Here is a 19,905-nt window from a genome sequence, read left to right on the forward strand (position 1 = left end):
AACATAGTGTTTTCTGCTTTCTTTCATTTTGCTGCAAATAATGGGATTCCATTTTCCTCTGTGTGCGCACATCACTCCATTGTTTATATACTGTGTCCCCTCTGGACCTGTTTGTCGATGGGTTCCTAGGCTGGTTCCTATCTTAACTAGTGTGACCATGTGCTTTAAACATGAGCATTTTGGGGCTTTCTTTGTACCCTGACTTTGTTTCTCTAGATATACACCCAGAAGTGGGGTAGCTGGATCTCATGATGCTGTAGCTTCCTGAAGAATTTCCATACTGTTTTCCACAGAAGCTACTAGCGATGATTCCCAATGACTGTGTGGCTCTCTCTTTCTCCACAGCCTCCCTAGAATTTTGTTATTTGTCCTTTTGATTACAGCTGTTCTAACCGGGGTGACCTTTGAGTTTGCATTTCCCTGGTGGCTAAGGATACTGATCACTGTGTTATATATTTCTTGGCCATTTGTATTTCTTCTTTTGGATGGTGTCTTAGTTAGGGTTACTATTGCCATGACGAAACACCACGACCAAAAAGTAACTTGGGGAGGAAAGGGCACATTTGGCTTACACTTCCTCATTGCAGTCCATCATTGAAGGAAGTCAAGCAGGGCAGGATGCTGGAGGCAGGAGCTGACGCAGAGGCCATGCGTGGGGGTGTGGGGGGTGCTGGAGGGGTGCTGCTTACTGGCTTGCTCCCCATGGCTTGCTCAACCTGCTTTCTTATAGAACCCAGGATCACCAGCCCAGGGAGGACACCATCCACAAGGAGCTGGGCTCTCCCCAATCAATCACCAGTTTTTTAAAAAATGCCTTACAGACCTGCCTACAGCCCAATCTTATGGAAGCATTGTCTTAATTGAGGTTCCTGCCTCTCAGATGACTTTAGCTTGTGTCAAGCTGACACAAGACTATCCAGCACATGTGGAGACTCTTGGACTGATTTGTATTTTGTTAAATTTGTACTCTCTTCACATATGCCAGGTATGAACCCTTTGTCAGACGAGTCACCAACAACAGTCTCTTAGCTTCTGTGTTGTTTTCTTTTGTTGACTGTTCCCTGTGCTGTGGACTAGACTTTGAGCCCAGAGATCCCATCTGGGAAAAGATTGCCTGTTCCCATCTGAGGCACCTGCTCTGTCTCCTGTTAGTAGCTGTGGAAGTCCTACACTGAGGTCTTCACACATGTGTCCGTTGACTTCTGTGCCGGGTGAGAGACAGGGCTTGAGTTTCAGTGCTGCATGTCGATGTCCGGTTTCCCCAGCACTGTTGATGATGCTGTTGTTTCCACACCAGCGTTGAGAATCAGCTGGCTGCAGACATGTGGGTTTTCTTCTGGCTCCTCGTTCTGTTCTGTGGGCCCGTGTGTGCATTCTTGTGCCATTACCATGCTGTTTGGGCTCAGTGCTAGCTATATTTTGAAGTTAGACTCTCCAGCTTTGCTCTTCGGCCCCTTTGTGCTTCCATGAGAATTTTAGTTATTTTTTTCAGCTCTGTTGAAGGTGTCATTTGTATTCTGATGGGGGGACTGCCTCAGATCTGTAGACTGCATTGAGTTGAGCCAAAGGAACAAAGCTGGAGCTATTCTGATTTGGGGTTTGTTTTGTTCTTGCTTTTCTAAGATGAATCATTAGGTTTTGTATTTGAATTCTGTCTTCTTGACCTTTTATTTTTATGTAAGCACTCATTGCTATAAACTTTATTCTTAGTACTTTTTGCTCTATGCCAAAGAGTTTGGCCCATTGTAATTTTTTTAATTTTTAAAGAATTCTTAACGTAGAGGTACCGGGTGTCATTGTGGCATTTTTTTCTGTGTATGCATTATACGTTGGTTGTTCCCATTTGCTCCTCTCCTCCTCATGCTCCTCCCCATCCTAGGTACCTTCCTTCTCCTGTCAGTCCTCTTCTGCTCCCTTACCACAGGTATTGCCATTTCTGTCTGTTTCAAGAACGTCTTAAATCCCCCTTGGAATGAAAGCGCACTATCCTGCCTCGATGCTGATACAGTTTTTAGTTCTTATTGGCTCATCCCATTGTGATCAGCAAAGATACGGGATATGATTTAATTCTGCACGAATTTGTTAAGACTCATTTTGTGGCCCAACACACAGTCTGTTTGAGAGACAATTCCACGTGTACTGAAGAGATGAAAAGAATGTGAACAGCACAGAGGCTCAGAGGATGAGCTCTGGAGCCAGCCTGTCGACACTTGGTCCTCAGCTCCACCCTGAACATGCTGTGACTGTAGCCCTTGCCTGTTTCCAAAGACAAATGGAGACGATTGGAGCACCTCACAAAACTATTAAGGATGTTAGACGGCTTATACATTCACAGCCGTAAGATCGTCTGGCATGTGGCTCGCCCTCTTCATCTCTACCCTGCTGTAACTGTACCCCTTCAGACAACCCACAGCATTTTCTGTTAAAAGAAAAACAAACTTTTTTTTTAAGGTTTATTGTTGGGGACGAACAAGATGTTGTGATGGGTGAAGGCATTTGTGGCACAAGCCCAGTGACCTGAGTTTCATCCCACATAAAGGTGGAGAGAGAATCAGCTTCTCAAAGCTGTCCTCTGAGCTCCACAGGCAGGCTACTGCACATGTGCCCACACACATGTCACACACACGGTAATAGGAATGATGAAATCTATTGTCCTGTCAGTCTTCCTGAATACTGCAATTGAAAACAATGGCTGTCTGGCCTTCTGCAACACAACAGAATGTTTTACAGAATTCGTATTATGTTTTCTCTGCTTTTTAACATTTAAGTCACTTTTTCTAGGCATGTGCGATGTGTGTGTACCACCCATCTCTGAGCCCGTGTGATAATTCATTGTTTTCCTAAACTTTTCCCATATTTGAGCATATGATTTCTGTCTCATTTTTCATTTTGATGGGCTGGTTTGACAAGCTGTTTCATGGGAATTAATGGCTCACAATTTTCTGAAAAGTCAAAGTTTTGAGTCTTTTTTTTTAAACTTTTATTGTGTTTCCAAATGCTCATCAAGTATTTCAGTGGTCCTACTATGACAATATATGTCTATTAGTCATCACCACAACCAACAATAAGAAATTTTCTTCATAATAGACAGACATGGTCGTGCAGGTCTGTAACTACTTAGGAGGCTGGGGCAATAGTATTCAGGAGTTAAGGGATAGCCTGATAGACATAGGGAGCTAGGGGCTAGCCTGGGCTACAGGATGAATTTGTCTCAAAAAAAAAAAAGAGGAAGAGGGAAAGAGGAAATGGTGATGGTAACATTGGCGTTCATGTTCTAAGTGTATTTCTATGGTTTTTCATTAGACCACAGAAAATTCTACACTGTCCATTGCACTGGATACTTGAGTAGCTGGCCTCCAAATGTTGTTGGCATGCAGAAAGAGAGGGATGATGAGAAAGATAGTGGCCCTCTTACCTGCCTTGTAGCCATGGGACGGTTACATCCGTATGCTGTCCCTCAGAAGAGCAGCAAGATCAGATTGAGGCCAACTGAGTTCGTAACCCGCTTTGCAATGAACGGAAAATTTGTCTACGTTGATCAAAGGTAAGCTGACATGCGGTGGTTGTTAGAAGCCACTGAGGCAGTTGAGGTTGTTCAAGGTGTGGCTCGGTAGCTCTACTGGATTTTTCTTCTAATTAGGGCTTGGGAATAGGAAGTATGATTTAAGTGACCTAAGGATATGGTTGTGTTGGTGATTTTGGTCAAGCCGGACAAACTTGGAAAAGTGTTGCTTAGCAGTGGTGCTGAGTCCAGACATGCTTCGTGGCCAGTGCTGGTGGCCTTTGCAAGGGCATCAGCTGGACTTCATGGGCCTCACCTGGGTGGCCTGTTTGCAGCTCTGGCCTGTGGCTGGGGAGCCCATAGGAGCCCAGTGGCCCACGTGACCAGTGGTCCACGTGCCCAGTGGCCCACATGACCAGTGGCCCACGTGACCAGTGGCCCACGTGACCAGCTGTTGCCCTGAAGTCCCACCTGCACTGGATTTGGAACCGTCACCTTCAGCAAGTGACGTGTTCATTTTCTGTTTCAAAACCAGGGCAACAGCAATTTTAGGGTACCTGCCTCAGGAACTTTTGGGAACTTCGTGTTATGAATATTTTCATCAAGATGACCACAGTAATTTGATGGACAAGCACAAAGCAGGTGGGTAATTCATTGAGTGAGGTGCTCTGAGGGTAACTTAAAATGACAACTTCAGCCAGGTGTGATGGGTCATTGCTGTGGGATGGCCTGTATGTCAAATGCATTGCTCTGATTTGTCAATAAATAAAACACTGATTGGCCAGTGGCCAGGCAGGAAGTATAGGCGGGACTAACAGAGAGGAGAATTGAGAGAACAAGAAGGCAGAGGGAGACACTGCCAGCCGCTGCCATGACAAGAAGCATGTGAAGATGCTGGTAAGCCACGAGCCACGTGACAAGGTATAGATTTATAGAAATGGATTAATTTAAGATGTAAGAACTAGATAGCTAGAAGCCTGAGCCATTAGGCCAAACAGTTTAAATAATATAAGCGTCTGTGTGTTTATTTTGTAAGTGGGCTGTCAGACTGCCGAGGCTTGATGGGACCCGGAGAGAAAACTCCAGCTACAGGTCATTTTTCAAAATCTCAGTACTTGGGAGATAGAAATAGAAGGAGCAGGAGTTCCAGGATAGCCTGGGCAACATAGCAAAACCCTGACTAAATAAATAATTAAATTATTGTAGCATCAACTCTCAATTTCTTGTTCCTTATTAAATCCCAAACTCAAATTGATTCTCAAGGTGCTGGTTTTGGGTTTGGTGTTTGCTTCTGGTCTGGGATTCAATATGGGCCCCTGGCTGGCCTGAAACCAGCAGCTACCCTCTCCTCAGCCTCCTGAGTGCTGGGATTCCAGGCAGGGGCCACCACACCCAGCTTGAAGGCTTTTGATTTTAAAGGCCACTCTGTTGATCTCGTCTTTTCTTGTAAAGTTCTGCAGAGTAAAGAGAAAATACTTACAGACTCGTACAAATTCAGAGTGAAGGATGGCTCCTTTGTAACCCTGAGAAGCCAGTGGTTCAGTTTCACTAACCCTTGGACCAAAGAGCTGGAGTACATCGTGTCTGTCAACACACTGGTCTTGTGAGTAGTGCTCTGTCTTCTTAAAACCTTTGGACTAATTTCAGATGAGTATCTCTGCTTTTCCTAAGAAGTCATTAAAACTGCATGGTCCTCTGGCCATATGGATGCTCAGTCTGGGGATGGATGCCAGGATCCAGCACAGGTGCCAGAATCCTTGCGGGCTTCTCCCATGTCCGTCCCCAGAGCATCATTAGTTACAACCCATGGGACAATGGAAAGTCATGTAAACGGTAGTTGTACCAGACCATTTAGGAATAATGATAAGAAAAAAGCCTCTGTGTGTTTGGGAAAGATACAAGTTTTTCCCCTCAAATGTTTTTAGTCCACAGTTGGTGACTCCACAAAACAAAACCCAAGTCTGTGGTGGCCAGTGGTGTCTGAGAATTTCCTTTACTCTTTATTGATGTTAGCTGCTCAAGTTAAGCTGAAAATTTGTGCCACGGACTGGCCCATCGGGGGTACCATGACCGTAGGGGGACCAGAGCTTGGGTAGTCAGGAAGGCAAGGATTTGGCGAATGACAGACAGACAACACACTCAGAAGTGGTTTGAATCTGCTGCAATTTTACTTCTGTAAATCAGTAGCTTATATACAGAAAAGAAAACTATCAAGTCATACAAGGAACAACAAGAGCTTGGCAATAATTCAATTACATCATCTTTAAAAAAAACAGCAAGCACACAATTATTAGTCGGCGCTAGACATATCCCTTCACCCACAAGAACTTTATGACCCAAAGAGCAGTCTGTGTGTTTTAAACTTAGTACAGTCCCTAGACTTGTGAAGGCTTCTTTGCGGTTGTGGCTGTGTCCTTCATCTTTATCTCAGCCGCTCGATAGTTTATCATTCATTTTTACTTTTCTGGTTCTCATGACCCACTTAGTCAATTTGGATGCTGCAGATCCTCCCTAACAACCCAGAGCCCAAGGAGCTCATGATCCGTGAAGCACGTCTCCTTCGAGAAGGAGGCATAACACGGGCACTCTGCCAGGGACCTCCAGGGAGCTTAGTCCCGTGGGACACGTATCTCCCGTCCGCTATTATTGACATAATTGTTCATGTCACACGGATGACACTGGAGTTGGTGTGGCGAATTTGCCCTTTGTAGTGTAATGTGATGTAACCCTTTGTGCTTGGTATAATGTCTGGTGATGAAGGTAGGTGTGGTTTGCACACCTATGATCCTGGCTCTGGAGGTGGAGTCAGGAGGATGAGAAACTCCAAGTCATTCTCGGCTATGTAGGGAGTTTGAGGCCAGTCTAGACTAGTTGAGACCTTGTCTCAAAACGACAACAAAGAAGAGGAGAAGAAGCAGCAGCACTACTAATTTTAGGTTGGGGTACAGCTCAATGGTAGAGTACTTGACTAACATGTACACAACCCTCGGTTCAGTCTCCCCAACATTGGTGGGGAGTGCGGGGGAGTGGGGGAAGCTGGGCATACACGTTTAATTCCAGTACTAAGGAAGCAGTGGCAGGCAGATCTCTGAGTTTGAGGTCAACCTGGTCTACATAGCTTGAACAGGAAAGCCAGGACCTCATAGACCCTGTCTTGAAACAAAAACAAAACAAAAAAGAGGGATGTATCTTCTATACCTGTGTGCCATATAGAACTGTGGCCTGTACAACCACAGAGTGAGCAGAAATCTGGCCTGTGTCTTTGAGGGAAGCGCCTACCTCTAGTCAGCTCAGCCTGGCCTGAGCTTTGTTGCTTTGTTAGTATATAAGTGGGTGTAAGGTTCCGTCACTGTGCTGGGATATTTTGTCACACTCTGACTCTCCCAAGACTGCCAATAAAGTTTACTTTGAATCGGAGGGTGGAGCTAGCTACTAGCTGACCAGAATCAGCCATAGAGGTTTTGGAGGACCAAGGACAGACAGATACAGGAAGTAGCAGGGAGGGGCTGGGAGAAAGGCTTGGCCCTTTTGGATGAGGAGAGGAGAGAGAAGAGGTCGCTTCTCCGCTGTTTCTCTGATCAGTCAGGTTCTCACCTCGACATTTGACTCCCAAGTTTTTATTGATGAGGAATAATTATATAAATGCTTCACATCACACCAGTTCCGTTTGCTGGTCTGTAACGTTAGTTTAAGCAGCACCAGGAGGCGCGTGTGCCTGTGTTCCCTGTCAGCATCCCGACACAGCTGTGGACCTTAGCACTGGACGGGAACCGAGCACGTCACTGTGAGAACGAGACCCGCCAGGGCAGCATCTGGCACAGGTCCTAGTCTTATCTGATGATGTGAACAATAAGATACAAATGAGTGGGAACGGTCAGGTCATATGTGTGGAGCCAGGGCAGATGCAGTCACAGGTGTGATCACATGCATGGAGCCAGGGCAGATGCAGTCACAGGTGTGATCACACACCTGGAGCCAGGGCAGATGCAGTCACAGGTGTGATCACACACATGGAGCCTGGGCAGATGCAGTCACAGGTATGATCACACACATGGAGCCTGGGCAGATGCAGTCACAGGTGTGATCACACACATGGAGCCAGGGCAGATGCAGTCACAGGTATGATCACACACATGGAGCCTGGGCAGATGCAGTCACAGGTGTGATCACACATGGAGCCTGGGCAGATGCAGTCACAGGTGTGATCACACACCTGGAGCCAGGGCAGATGCAGTCACTGGTGTGATCACACACATGGAGCTGGTGCAGATGCAGTCACAGGTGTGATCACATGCATGGAGCCAGGGCAGATGCACAGGTTCCCCTCACCTCAGGGATGTCATATGTGCTGTCTCTGACTTCCAGGGGGCGCAGCGAGACCGGGGCCCCATCCATACTTCACTGCAGCAGCCAGTCCTCGGAAGGTAAGCTGGAGTTTCATCACCCGGTATGAATCCTGTGAAGATACATACATGGTCTTCCGTCTAAGAGAGAAGACTTCCGGGGAGGTTAGACGACATTTCGACTGGACAGACATCACGTGTTTGGTTACAGAAGAAGGAGGCCAAGGCAGGAGAGGTGACTCACGAGTCCAGGCACTTGTCACGCACAGACAGTGACCTGAGTTCAACCCTGAAAACACACATAAAGGTGGAGAAGAGGACAGATACCACGGTGCTGTCCTCTGAACTCCACCACCACATGCATGCATCATACATGTACGTATCATATACACATACATACGCACATATACACCATCATACACGTCAAATGCACATACATTATACGCATGTACACACATCATACACATTATACATATATACACACACATCATATACACATTATACATTTGTACACACATATACACATCATACATACATATAAACATACATACACATACACACATACATATATACACATGTACATACACACACATATATATATACACATTATAAACACATATACACATGTCATACACGTACATGCATACACACATACACACACAAAAAAAACAAGGGTCTGTGAGATGGCAGATAAAGGTTCTTGCCTCCAAATGTGACAACCTGAGTTCAATTTCCAGGACCAACAAGGTAGACAAGAACAGACTTCCATACGTGGTCCTCTGACCTCCAAGTGTATGCTGTAGCATGTGTGCAGCAACATATATCATTTTTACACACAATAATAAGAGACTGTGTTCAGAGGGCACATAGGTCCCATAAGAACTCTCAGGAACCTCCATCATTCCCTTGAGGTGTCCCACACCGGCTCATATCTCCGCTGTAGTGTAACATGGCACCACACGTAAGTAGTCGCTCCGGGGTTTTCACGTGGTCCCCTGAAGCCAGTATTCCTCCTTGTCCACTGTGTTCATTACAACCACCAGGCAAACGAGAGACAACATGAAGGGTGTGTTATGCATCTCTCTCTCTCTCTCTCTCTCTCTCTCTCTCTCTCTCTCTCTCTCTCTCTCAACCACAGATATTCAAGTATCTGAATATGGTGCTGACACATGCATGTAATGGCAGCCCTTGGGAGGCAGGGTCAGGAAGATCAGGAGCTACTTGAGACCCTATTTTTAAAAAATCAAAAAAACAAACAAACAAACAAACAAAAAAAAAACCCCACCAGGAACCAGAGGTAGGTGGATCTGAGTTCAAGAACAGTCTGGTCCACAGAATGAGTTCCAGGACAGCCAGGGCTACACAGAGAAATCATTTTTCAAAACGAAAAGTAAAAACAAACAAACCAAGCATCTGGGCTAGGGCAATGGCTCGATGGCTAAGAGCATGGCTGCGGCTGTAGAGGACCTGAGTTTGGTTCTCAGCTCCTACACGGTGGCTCACAACTGCCTAACTCCTGCCCCATAGGCACTGGAGGCATTTGATGTACCTACATTCATGCAAGCAAACACTCATACACATAAAATAAAATAAAACAACAACACAAAAGGAACTATAAGCTATAAAGTGGCCTGGCCTGGCTCTGCTATAAAGGTCAAAGGGAAAAGACCATGCTGGGGGTCATGGGTGGTGGCTGTGCCTTTGGTGCTATTCACAGTGTCTCTAGCGTTGGGAATTATGTGATGAAAGGTTAGATATTTTTTGGTGTTTTAAGATATCGCTCATCCATTTCTTTTCAGGAGAAACTAGGAAGTTATTTAAATAGAAAGAAAGCCCCAGCTGGGCTGTGTGCTCTTTAACACCCCGACTGAGTTTTCTCCTGTGCTGTTGCCTAGACTCATTCAGACAGCCCTGCGTCAGTGTGCCTGGCATGACCACGGGGACCTTACTTGGTGCTGGGAGTATTGGAACAGAGATTGCAAATGAGGTTCTGAACTTACAGAGGTAAAGTTTTATCACTGCAAATATTCTCAGATAAACGCCTGTCTTAGTTACAAACCAGTACATAGATCAGTTGTTCTCCTGTGTGTGTGTGTGTGTGTGTGTGTGTGTGTGTGTATGTGTGTGTGTGTGTATGTGTGTGTGTGTGTGTGTGTGTGTGTATGTAAGCATTCAGGGTGGGGCAGGGGGAGGGTGGGTATGTGCATATGAGTGCCATACCTACAGGGACAGAGGCATCAGATCCTCTGCAACCGGAGTTACAAGCAGTTGGGAGCCACCCAGATAAGGACTTTTATAATCTTAATTTGCCAAATTATTTTTAAACATTACACCAAATACAGAATTCAGGAAGAAAGAATTGATAAATTTAATTGCATGAAAGTTCAAAATTAAAGTATAAACTATACCATTACAATAAAGTTAAAAACCATAAACTGGAAAATGAGTGTATTTTATATAATAAAACAGATTATCTTTAACTTATAAAGAATTTTATACCATAAATATATTAAAATATATAAATTTTATATAGTTATATGTTAAACTTCATGTATAGCATCAAGAAGAATTATTTAATAATTTTGTAAGTGGCTTGAGAGATGACTCAGCAGTTAAGGGTACTTATTGCTCTTGTAGGAAAACTCATGTTCAGTTCCCAGCACCCACATAATGGCTCACAATGGTCTGTAACTCCAATTCTAGGAGATCCAGCTCCCTCTTCTGGCTGCTGAGGGCACTGCACACATGTGGTACACATAAATGCATGCAGGCCAACACTTATAACCATAAAATTAAAATAAATAAAATAAAACAATTTCTAGAATAGCCATATTGTATTGAGACTAAATAGTGGAAATGAAGAGAAAAATGTAAGGGAAATAGCCAAGAAACTTTAAAATTGTTCGTTTCCACTCATATTTAAATATATGCACATATAATTAAGCAATGGGTTATGTACTTTTTCACTTAGCTTATCAAATATTTGAAAGTTTGATGATCTTCTATATTGTGGAGAGTGTGAAAAAGAAACAGATCCCCAATTTTTTATAAAATATAAATTAAGCTGGGTGGTAGTGGTGCACGCCTTTAATCCCAGTGCTTGGGAGGCAGAGCCAGGCGAATCTCTATGAGTTCAAGGTCAGCCTGGTCTACAGAGCGAGATCCAGGACAGGCACCAAAACTACACAGAGAAACCCTGTCTCCAAAAACCGAACAAAAGAAAAGAAAAAGAAAATATAAATTAGTGAAATAACTTTGGATGGATATTAGACAAGATGCGTCAGAAATATAAGGGTAAATTAGGCCTGGTTGTGCTCTCAGGCCAGATGATCCTTCCAGGTTCCAGGCCAGCCTGTGCTGCATTCAGAGACCTTATCTTTAAAACAAAATGTATTTAGGTGGGGCATAGTGGTGCAAGCCTTTAATCCTAGCACTTGAGAAATAGAGGCAAGAGGAGCTCTGTGAGTTTAAAGACAGCCTGGTCTACATAGTGAGTTCTAGGCTAGCCAGTGCTACAGAGTGAGACCTCGTCTCAAAAAGAAAAGTCTATTTAATATGAGGCTCATTCTAAGCTGTCTTGGCCAACTGTGGAAGACTGAGACTGTTGACGGCTGCGCTGCTGAAGCAGGGCCTCACACAGCTAGGTCGTTCCCTCTGATGCGTCCATACAGTAGGGTGCTCTCAGTGTATGGTAGGGGCAGGGGTGATGGCTCAGCAGTTGACAGGGCCCAAGTTCAGTTCCCAGCACTCACATGGCAGCTTACAGCCATTTATACCTCCAGTTCTGGGGTATCTGATGCTCTCTTCTGGGCTTCAAAAGCACCAGGCATGCACATGGTGCACAGATGTACATACAGGGAATCACTCATACATATTAATGTATATGGTATACCGGAAAAGGGACAGAAATGGAGAAATAGGAAGAAAAGATAGCATGTGTGAGTCCACACCTTGCCTGTTTGGCATCTTAGCCTCAATTACGAGTTCTTTTTTTCCTTCCATTGAAGGTTTGCAACCAGGGGTCTAGGTAATAGTGGATCTGCTTATGTGTTTTACTTTTAAAAGAATTACATCTTGTTTACTTGTTTTGTGCATGTGCATGTGTGTGGGTGAGTGCATGCCACAGCATGTGTCAGGGTCAGATGATTACTTGTGGAAGTCAGTTCTCCTGTGGGTGCCAGGGATCAAACTCAGGTCATCAGGCTTGATGACAGGAGCCCTTATCCCCTTAGCCATCTCACTTGCCTGCATTTCACTTTTTAAGCATAATAAAATGTGCATAACAGCATTGGCTATCTAAAATATGCAGGGGCTGGAAACGTGGCTGGGTGGTTAAGAATACTTGGTGGTTATCTGGAGGACCAGAATTTAGTTCTCACCACCCACCCCAGGCAGGTCACAGTCATCTGTAACTCCAGCTCCAGGAAATCTGATGCCCTCTTCTGGCCTCTGCAGGCACTTGCACACACATGTGCACACACACACACACATGTGCACACACACACACACATATATATACATAGAAACAAAATCTTAAAATGCACAGCTCAGCAGCACTCAGTGCATTGTGGTGCAACCATCACCACGTACTCCCGAGGCTTCTTCATTTAACCTTTCCACTCCCCTGCCTGCTCCCCCACAGCCACGGCCACCGCCACGGCCACAGTCACAGCCACCTCCTATTTCCTATTTGCTTGCCTGTCTTCAGCACTCCAGAGTCAAAAACAAGCCTGGCACCTAACAAGTCAGCCTGGTTGTAAAGACTTAGGTGTCTGGTCTGGAGTTCCTTGCTGTAGTTTGTCAGTCACTTGTGATGCATTCAGAGGAGAAAAATTCCTTCTAAAATCCTGCCAGAGGGATAAACATCTCTTGTCTCCCTTCTTAGGTTAAACTCTTCATCCCCAGAGGATTCAAATCCTTCAGAAATCTTGAGAGACAGCCATGGTATAAACTGCAGGAATGCTAGCGTGCCTGTGAGTGAAGTAAATGTCCATTGTTCATGACTTCCTTTGAGAAAGAGGCTGTTCTATAAAAATAAACGAACCTTTCTGCTGACTTGGTGGCCTGGAGGGGCAGTGCAGGTCAGTGGTTACAGGAGCCGTGGAGAGAAGAACACGGAAGGGCTCCAGATTGTGACTTCGATGCCCGGTCTTTGTAATGTTGGGTTCAAAATCTGAACTCTGCCTCAGGTCCCTGACTTGTGAGGCAGGTATGATAATAACATCCCCTGGATGAATATGAGAATTAAGTGATGGAATATAAACCAAAAACATGCTTTGAGACAGGGTCCCATATAGCCTGGACTGACTCACGGTATAGCTGAGGTTGACCTTGAACTCCTGATTTTCCTGCCTCCACCTCCCAAGTACTGGGATTTCAGGCATATACCACCATACCAGATAAAACCAAAAACTCTTCAAATGGTGGTTGTCACACCGACTACGGGCTCAGTGGGTGTTAGCTGTTATGATTGTCACAGATTCTAACTTGGTGACTTAAGAACACTCAAGTAGATTGAAAGAGCTTTAAGTAAGATAACCCATGAAATAAGTCCTGGAGGCTCCATGGTCACACCGACATACTCCAGCCAACGGGAATGCATGTTGCACCTGTAACAATCACAGCATGGGCTGGCGGTGCACACCTGTCAGCCAGCAACTTGAGAGTGACCCCAACACTAGCTTAGGCAACTTAGTGAGACCCTGTCTCAAAATAAAAAGTTTTAAAAATTAAATAAAATAAAGGAATGGAAATACAGCTTAGTGGTGGAGCTCTTGCCTAGCACATGGAAAGACCTGGGTGTAGATGTAACCAACCTTCTTATTAAATAAGAAACACAGAACCAATGCAAAGAAGAAAGCCAAGAGGTCAGAGCTAAGAGCTAAAACCTTACCCTTCCTCCTGCGATGGTCCTAACTCTCCAAACCAGAGCTACTTTCTGTGTTAAAGTCCTTATATAGATTTTCTGTTCTGCCTTCTCATTGGTTGTAAACCCAACCACATGACCACCTCGTCACGGCCTGTCTGTATAGGCCTCCAGGTTTTCTATGATTGGTATTGAGATTAAAGGCATGTGTATCCAATACTGGCTGTATCCCTGAACACATAGAGACTTACCCAGCTCTGCCTACCAAGTGCTGGGATTACAAGCGTATGCCACCACTGCCCTGCTTTCCTATGGCTTGCTAATAGCTCTGACCTCCGGGCAACTTTATTTATTAACATACAAATAACATTTTAATACAAATAAAATATCACCATACCTGGGTTTGATTCCTGTAACTGGGGACACTAAACCTCATGCTATCTGGGAGTCTGAAATGCTTTATAATCCTAGTGTGGTGTAGACCAAACACCATGAGGTGGGGGTCAGCTCTGTGCTCTGATAATATAGCAGGAGGAGGACGATGTGTAACCAGGGGGAGCAGGGGTCCAAAAGTACAAACATCACATGATACTCGAATGAAAATATAACTGGTCTTCCTATTTATTTATTTAGTCATTTATTCACACATTTAGCAAATGAAGCAATCTCATAGAAATGGTCATATAAGCCATTGTAATGAAATCTTCCAGCCTCTGCATGTGCATAGCTGTGCATACCTGCACACACAGACATGCACACACACACACACACACACACACACACACACACATCACATAAAAGGATCTCAGCTTTGCAGTAGATGCCTTGGTTTGGAATCTGGTGGTGATAGAGAACAGCTCTTCGCTCTTTAAGCTTCAGATGTGGAAGATGCACGTGGTGCAGGATGTGCAGCATGGGGTGGGTTCTCATGAACTGCTGATGGAGGTTCTGGTGCTGGCCCACACTGAAATTACCCAGTGGTTCCCCTGTGCTCAAGGCTTGCTTACCGCTCCTGTCCTGCCATTCTAGGTGTCCACAAAGGAGTGCTTTTCACCGAGTCCTGAAACGGGGAGCCTGGAGGCTGCCAGGCAACACGGGAGCATTGGAGCTGCTCACAGTCACGGGCCCCTCCTCAGTAAGTTATCCTTGTCACTGGCCACCACGTGAACTTTCTGAAATTCCCCTTTTCATCACTGTATTCTTATGCACAGGAGATGTTTGAAGAAGGAAATGGTTTTTAAAAAGGTATTTTTTTTTCCACCAGGCATGGTGGCACTTACCTATAATCCCAAAAAACAGGAGGTTGAGGCAGAGAATTACTAAGAATTCAAGGCCATCTTGGGTTACATAGTGAATAGTAGGCCAGCCAGGGCTTCAGAGAAAGAAAGCCACCAACCCCTTGAGATAGCCCCAAGATTCCCCCACTCAGAATCCTGATACAATAATCAGCAGGTATTATTTTTTAAGATTTATTTATTTTTATTTTATGTGTATGTGTTTTGCCTTGCGTGCATGTCTGTGCCCCACAGGCATTCAGTCCCCTCAGAAAGTGTGTCGTCTCCCCTAGACTGGAGTTACAGATGGTTGTGAGCTGCCATGTGGGTGCTGGGAATCAAACCTGGGTCCTCTGGGAGAGCAGCTGGTGCTCTTAACCACTGAGCCATCACTACAGCTCCAATCGGCTATTCTTGATATTAAGATGTATGTCGTTCACTGAGCCTATCATGAAGGATTCAGTCATCAGTTGAGCCAATTTTGGCCTTTGCTGAATACATATAATTCAAATAAAAACTTAAAAGTATTTCCATCTAGGAAAAAAAAGACCATTTTCAAGAATTATCAAGAAATTTAAAGACTTGTGCTAAAAAATGCAGTAGCTCAGGTTCACACCTCCTGATGTTACTGCTGTCCCAAATGTAGTAGCTCCGGTTCACACCTCCTGAGGACACTGCTGTCCCAAATGTAGTAGCTCCGGTTCACACCTCCTGAGGACACTGCTGTCCCAAATGCAGTAGCTCAGGTTCATACCTCCTGATGTTACTGCTGTCCCAAATTCAGTAGCTCAGGTTCACACCTCCTGAGGGCACTGCTGTCCCAAATGCAGTAGCTCAGGTTCACACCTCCTGAGGACACTGCTGTCCCAAATTCAGTAGCTCAGGTTCATACCTCCTGAAGGCACTGCTGTCCCAAATGCAGTAGCTCAGGTTCACACCTCCTGAGGACACTGCTGTCCCAAATGCAGTAGCTCGGGTTCACACCTCCTGAGGGCACTGCTGTCCCAAATGCAGTAGCTCGGGTTCATACCTCCTGAGGGCACTGCTGTCCCAAATGTAGTAGCTCGGGTTCACACCTCCTGAGGGCACTGCTGTCCCAAATGTAGTAGCTCGGGTTCACACCTCCTGAGGGCACTGCTGTCCCAAACGCAGTAGCTCAGGTTCACACCTCCTGAGGGCACTGCTGTCCCAAATGCAGTAGCTCAGGTTCATACCTCCTGAGGGCACTGCTGTCCCAAATGCAGTAGCTCAGGTTCACACCTCCTGAAGGCACTGCTGTCCCAAATGCAGTAGCTCAGGTTCACACCTCCTGAAGGCACTGCTGTCCCAAATGCAGTAGCTCAGGTTCACACCTCCTGAGGGCACTGCTGTCCCAAATGCAGTAGCTCAGGTTCGCACCTCCTGAGGGCACTGCTGTCCCAAATGCAGTAGCTCAGGTTCGCACCTCCTGAGGGCACTGCTGTCCCAAATGCAGTAGCTCAGGTTCATACCTCCTGAGGACACTGCTGTCCCAAATGCAGTAGCTCAGGTTCATACCTCCTGAGGACACTGCTGTCCCAAATGCAGTAGCTCAGGTTCACACCTCCTGAGGGCACTGCTGTCCCAAATGCAGTAGCTCAGGTTCGCACCTCCTGAGGGCACTGCTGTCCCAAATGCAGTAGCTCAGGTTCATACCTCCTGAGGACACTGCTGTCCCAAATGCAGTAGCTCAGGTTCACACCTTCTGATGTCACTGCTGTCCCAAATGCAGTAGCTCAGGTTCACACCTTCTGATGTCACTGCTGTCCCAAATGCAGTAGCTCAGGTTCACACCTTCTGATGTCACTGCTGTCCCAAATGCAGTAGCTCAGGTTCACACCTTCTGATGTCACTGCTGTCCCAAATGCAGTAGCTCAGGTTCACACCTCCTGAAGGCACGCTTCACACTCATCTCAGGTTCTGCTGACTTTGAAAACACTCAGAAAACTTGTATTACTTCTTACTGTATTTTAATCTTTGTTGTCCAGAACCTGTTGTATCTCAAATTTAAATCTCACCTCCAGCTGCATCCTCATCCTTTTTCAATCCCTGGTTTCTCACATGAAAATTTCAGCATTTTGGAATCTGATGCTTTCTCCAGCTTCACATTTTAGCATTAAACAAGTAGAACCTTGCTCATGGTATAGATGAATCAAATAACTATTGGGCTCCCAGCAGCCTGGGAGTCTGTGCCCTTCGTCCATCAGTGCCATTTCCTACTATGAAATGCACAATGCTCATTTAGAAATATGTCAGGGCACTGGAGAGGCGGCTCAGTGGTCAAGAGCACTGGCTGCTCTTGCAGAGGACCCAAGTTCAATTCCCAGCAACCACATGGCCGCTCCTCTGGTACTACATGTACATGATGCATGGACATACGTGTGGGCAAAACACTTATATATGTAAAATAAAATAATATAAAAATACATCCAGTTTTGCAATTTAAGACGTGTATTTCACCTTCCTGAATTGCACCATGTGGCCTCTGCCTGGCTTTATCTTTTTTTTTTTTTTTTTAAGATAGATGTTTTAATTTCCTTCCTGTCACAGTGATATGATACCCTGACAAGAATTGGCTTAGGGCAAAAGGGTTTATTTTGGCTCACAGTTCCAGGTCACAGTCCATCACTGAGGGGACATCCAGGCAAGAACGTGAAGCTTAGTCCAATCCACTGTCAAGAGCAGAGAGAAATAGTTGCATGCTTACTTGCTCAGCTTGCTTTTTTATGCTGACACAATTTAGGGCTCTGTCCATGGAAGGGTCTCACCCGCAGTCAGGGTGGCTCCTTAAAAACATTCCTCACAGGCCTTCCCACAGGTCCAGACACTCCCTCATCGAGACTCTTCCCAGGTCATGGATTGTAGCAAGTTGACAAATGAAGCTAAGTGTCTCCAGGACCTCTTGTATCACAGGTTGGGCTCAAATATGTATGTAACTAAGGTTCACCTTGAACTTCTGGTCCTCCTGCCTCGTGTTGGGATTACAGGTGTGCACCTCCACACCTGACTTATACAGTGCCAGGCATCATACTCAGGGCTTCGCGAATGCTAGACGCACTTCCGAACCAGACCCAGCCCTGCCATTGGTTTGCTGTTCTTTTTTTTTTTTTAATTTTTTTTTTAAAGATTTATTTATTTATTATGTATACAGTATTCTGCGTGCATGTGTCCCTGCAGGCCAGAAGAGGGCACCAGATATCATTACAAATGGTTGTGAGCCACCATGTGGTTGCTGGGAATTGAACTCAGGACCTTTGGAAGAGCAGTCAATGCTCTTAACCACTGAGCCATCTCTCCAGCCCCAAATATTTATTTTTATGCGCATTGGTGTTTTACCTGCACGTATGTCTGTGTGAGGGTACCATATACTCTGGAACCAAAGTTACAAGACAGTTGTGAGCTGCCATGTGGGGGCTGGGAATCGAACCCAGGTCCTCTGGAAGAGCAGGCGGTGCTCTTAACCACTGAGCCATCTCTCCAGCACTGGTTTGCTGTTCTTAACTACAGCTATGTTTTATATTTATGTGTACGAGAGACTTGCCTGCATGTATGTCAGTGCACGTGCGTGTTTTGTGCCCACTGAAACCAGAAGAGTTTACCGGATCCCCCGAGTTACAATTGTTTGTAAGCCGCCATGTGGAGGCTCTGGAAGGGCGGCCCATGCTCTTAACCTCTGAGTCTGCTCTCTAGACTCTGCCCACAGTTATTTTAACACTTCCGTCAAGGCCTCCCTGTACGTACTCATATAGGCCTGTGTTCTCACTTACAGGTGGTGGTGCCCAGCTGGATTTCGATGCCCTGTGTGACAATGATGACGCAGCCATGGCTGCGTTCATGAATTACCTCGAAGCAGAGGCGGGCCTGGGCGACCCTGGGGACTTCAGCGACATCCAGTGGACACTCTAGCATTTGAACTAAACGAGAATCAGTTCAGAGTGTCCCATTTGCGAAACACTATTCTTCTACACTGTATCGATACTTTCTATCTTTTGTTAATAGTCTACCGATTTTTATACATCTGCACCTTGCTCTCACAGGGCTGTGGGAGTGAGATGTTTTCCTCCACAGTGAAACAGTCAAGTTCATCAAATGCTCTTTACTCAGTGAGCTAGCCTGGGGTCAGGCTGCCATATTTTTGCTAAAATGTTCTGACCAAAAAATGCTGCCAACCATATTGTTTGGGTTTTGGTTCTGTTTTTTGTATAATTTTGTTTTTTGAGTTTGGGAATTTTAATATACTGACATTTTCCTTGTCTGTGACCTATGAGACTGATAATGTGGGCTTGTATGCTGAGACATATTCCCACATCTCGAGCCTATCCTTAATTGATGAATGAGCTTGGTGCTTCTGGGATGTGGTGAGCACTTGAACATTTAAAGGGGTAGCACAGCTTATGGTCATCCTGACGACGGGCACTGTACATTCAGCCTTTGTAGAACTTGGCAAGGATTGCTGGGATGTTGAGGCTCCCTTGAGCACTTCACAATGGACTCCAAGGGAGAGGACTTCTTAAAACACAGAAAAGGCCAAAGTTCTAGCTTTGTTTACAGAAGAGGGTGGACCCTGAGCCCTTGATCTTGGCAGTGAACCTTTGCAAGAAGATACTTAACAACTAAGGACTTTCACTGTAACTAGAACTGCCTTGCGGGTTTCTACCGTTGAAGCTGCTTAGTGATAGATTTGGCCTGGAGGATAAAACAGGCCCAGGCAGATGAAATGCCCTGTGGAAGGTCCCATCTTAAATTCATTATATACATTAAACATTAAGTTGTTGATGTTTATGTATATAAGCCAGTTGCATTTGTGAAGGCAGTGGACTCTAGTTACCTAGTGACCGAGCTGACCTGGGAGAAGCCGTAGCCTGCTAGATAATTGGCGGCTAGTCATTGCCTGCAGCCGGG

The 19,905-nt window shown here is 45.4% G+C and overlaps 1 protein-coding gene across 8 annotated transcripts in view; it reads left to right on the plus strand.

Annotated features, from left to right (window-relative positions):
* Positions 1-18,909, plus strand: part of Bmal2 (basic helix-loop-helix ARNT like 2) — a 38,110-nt gene extending 19,201 nt beyond the window's left edge. For 3 of the 8 annotated variants that reach the window (XM_059257003.1, XM_059257004.1, XM_059257006.1), the window contains 8 exons: positions 3,304-3,544; positions 4,038-4,144; positions 4,955-5,105; positions 7,868-7,926; positions 9,741-9,849; positions 12,731-12,806; positions 14,741-14,846; positions 18,773-18,909. In XM_059257003.1, the coding sequence (XP_059112986.1) occupies positions 3,304-3,544; positions 4,038-4,144; positions 4,955-5,105; positions 7,868-7,926; positions 9,741-9,849; positions 12,731-12,806; positions 14,741-14,846; positions 18,773-18,909 (986 nt within the window). Of the gene's footprint in view, positions 1-3,303; positions 3,545-4,037; positions 4,145-4,954; positions 5,106-7,867; positions 7,927-9,740; positions 9,850-12,730; positions 12,819-14,740; positions 14,847-18,772 lie in introns of all 8 variants that reach the window. The other 5 variants (XM_059257002.1, XM_059257001.1, XM_059257005.1 and 2 more) reach the window with 4 other exon arrangements.
* Positions 18,910-19,905: the final 996 nt, after the last annotated feature.

This window comes from Peromyscus eremicus, chromosome 3 (genome assembly GCF_949786415.1).
Source record: "Peromyscus eremicus chromosome 3, PerEre_H2_v1, whole genome shotgun sequence".
Classification (NCBI taxonomy): domain Eukaryota; kingdom Metazoa; phylum Chordata; class Mammalia; order Rodentia; family Cricetidae; genus Peromyscus; species Peromyscus eremicus.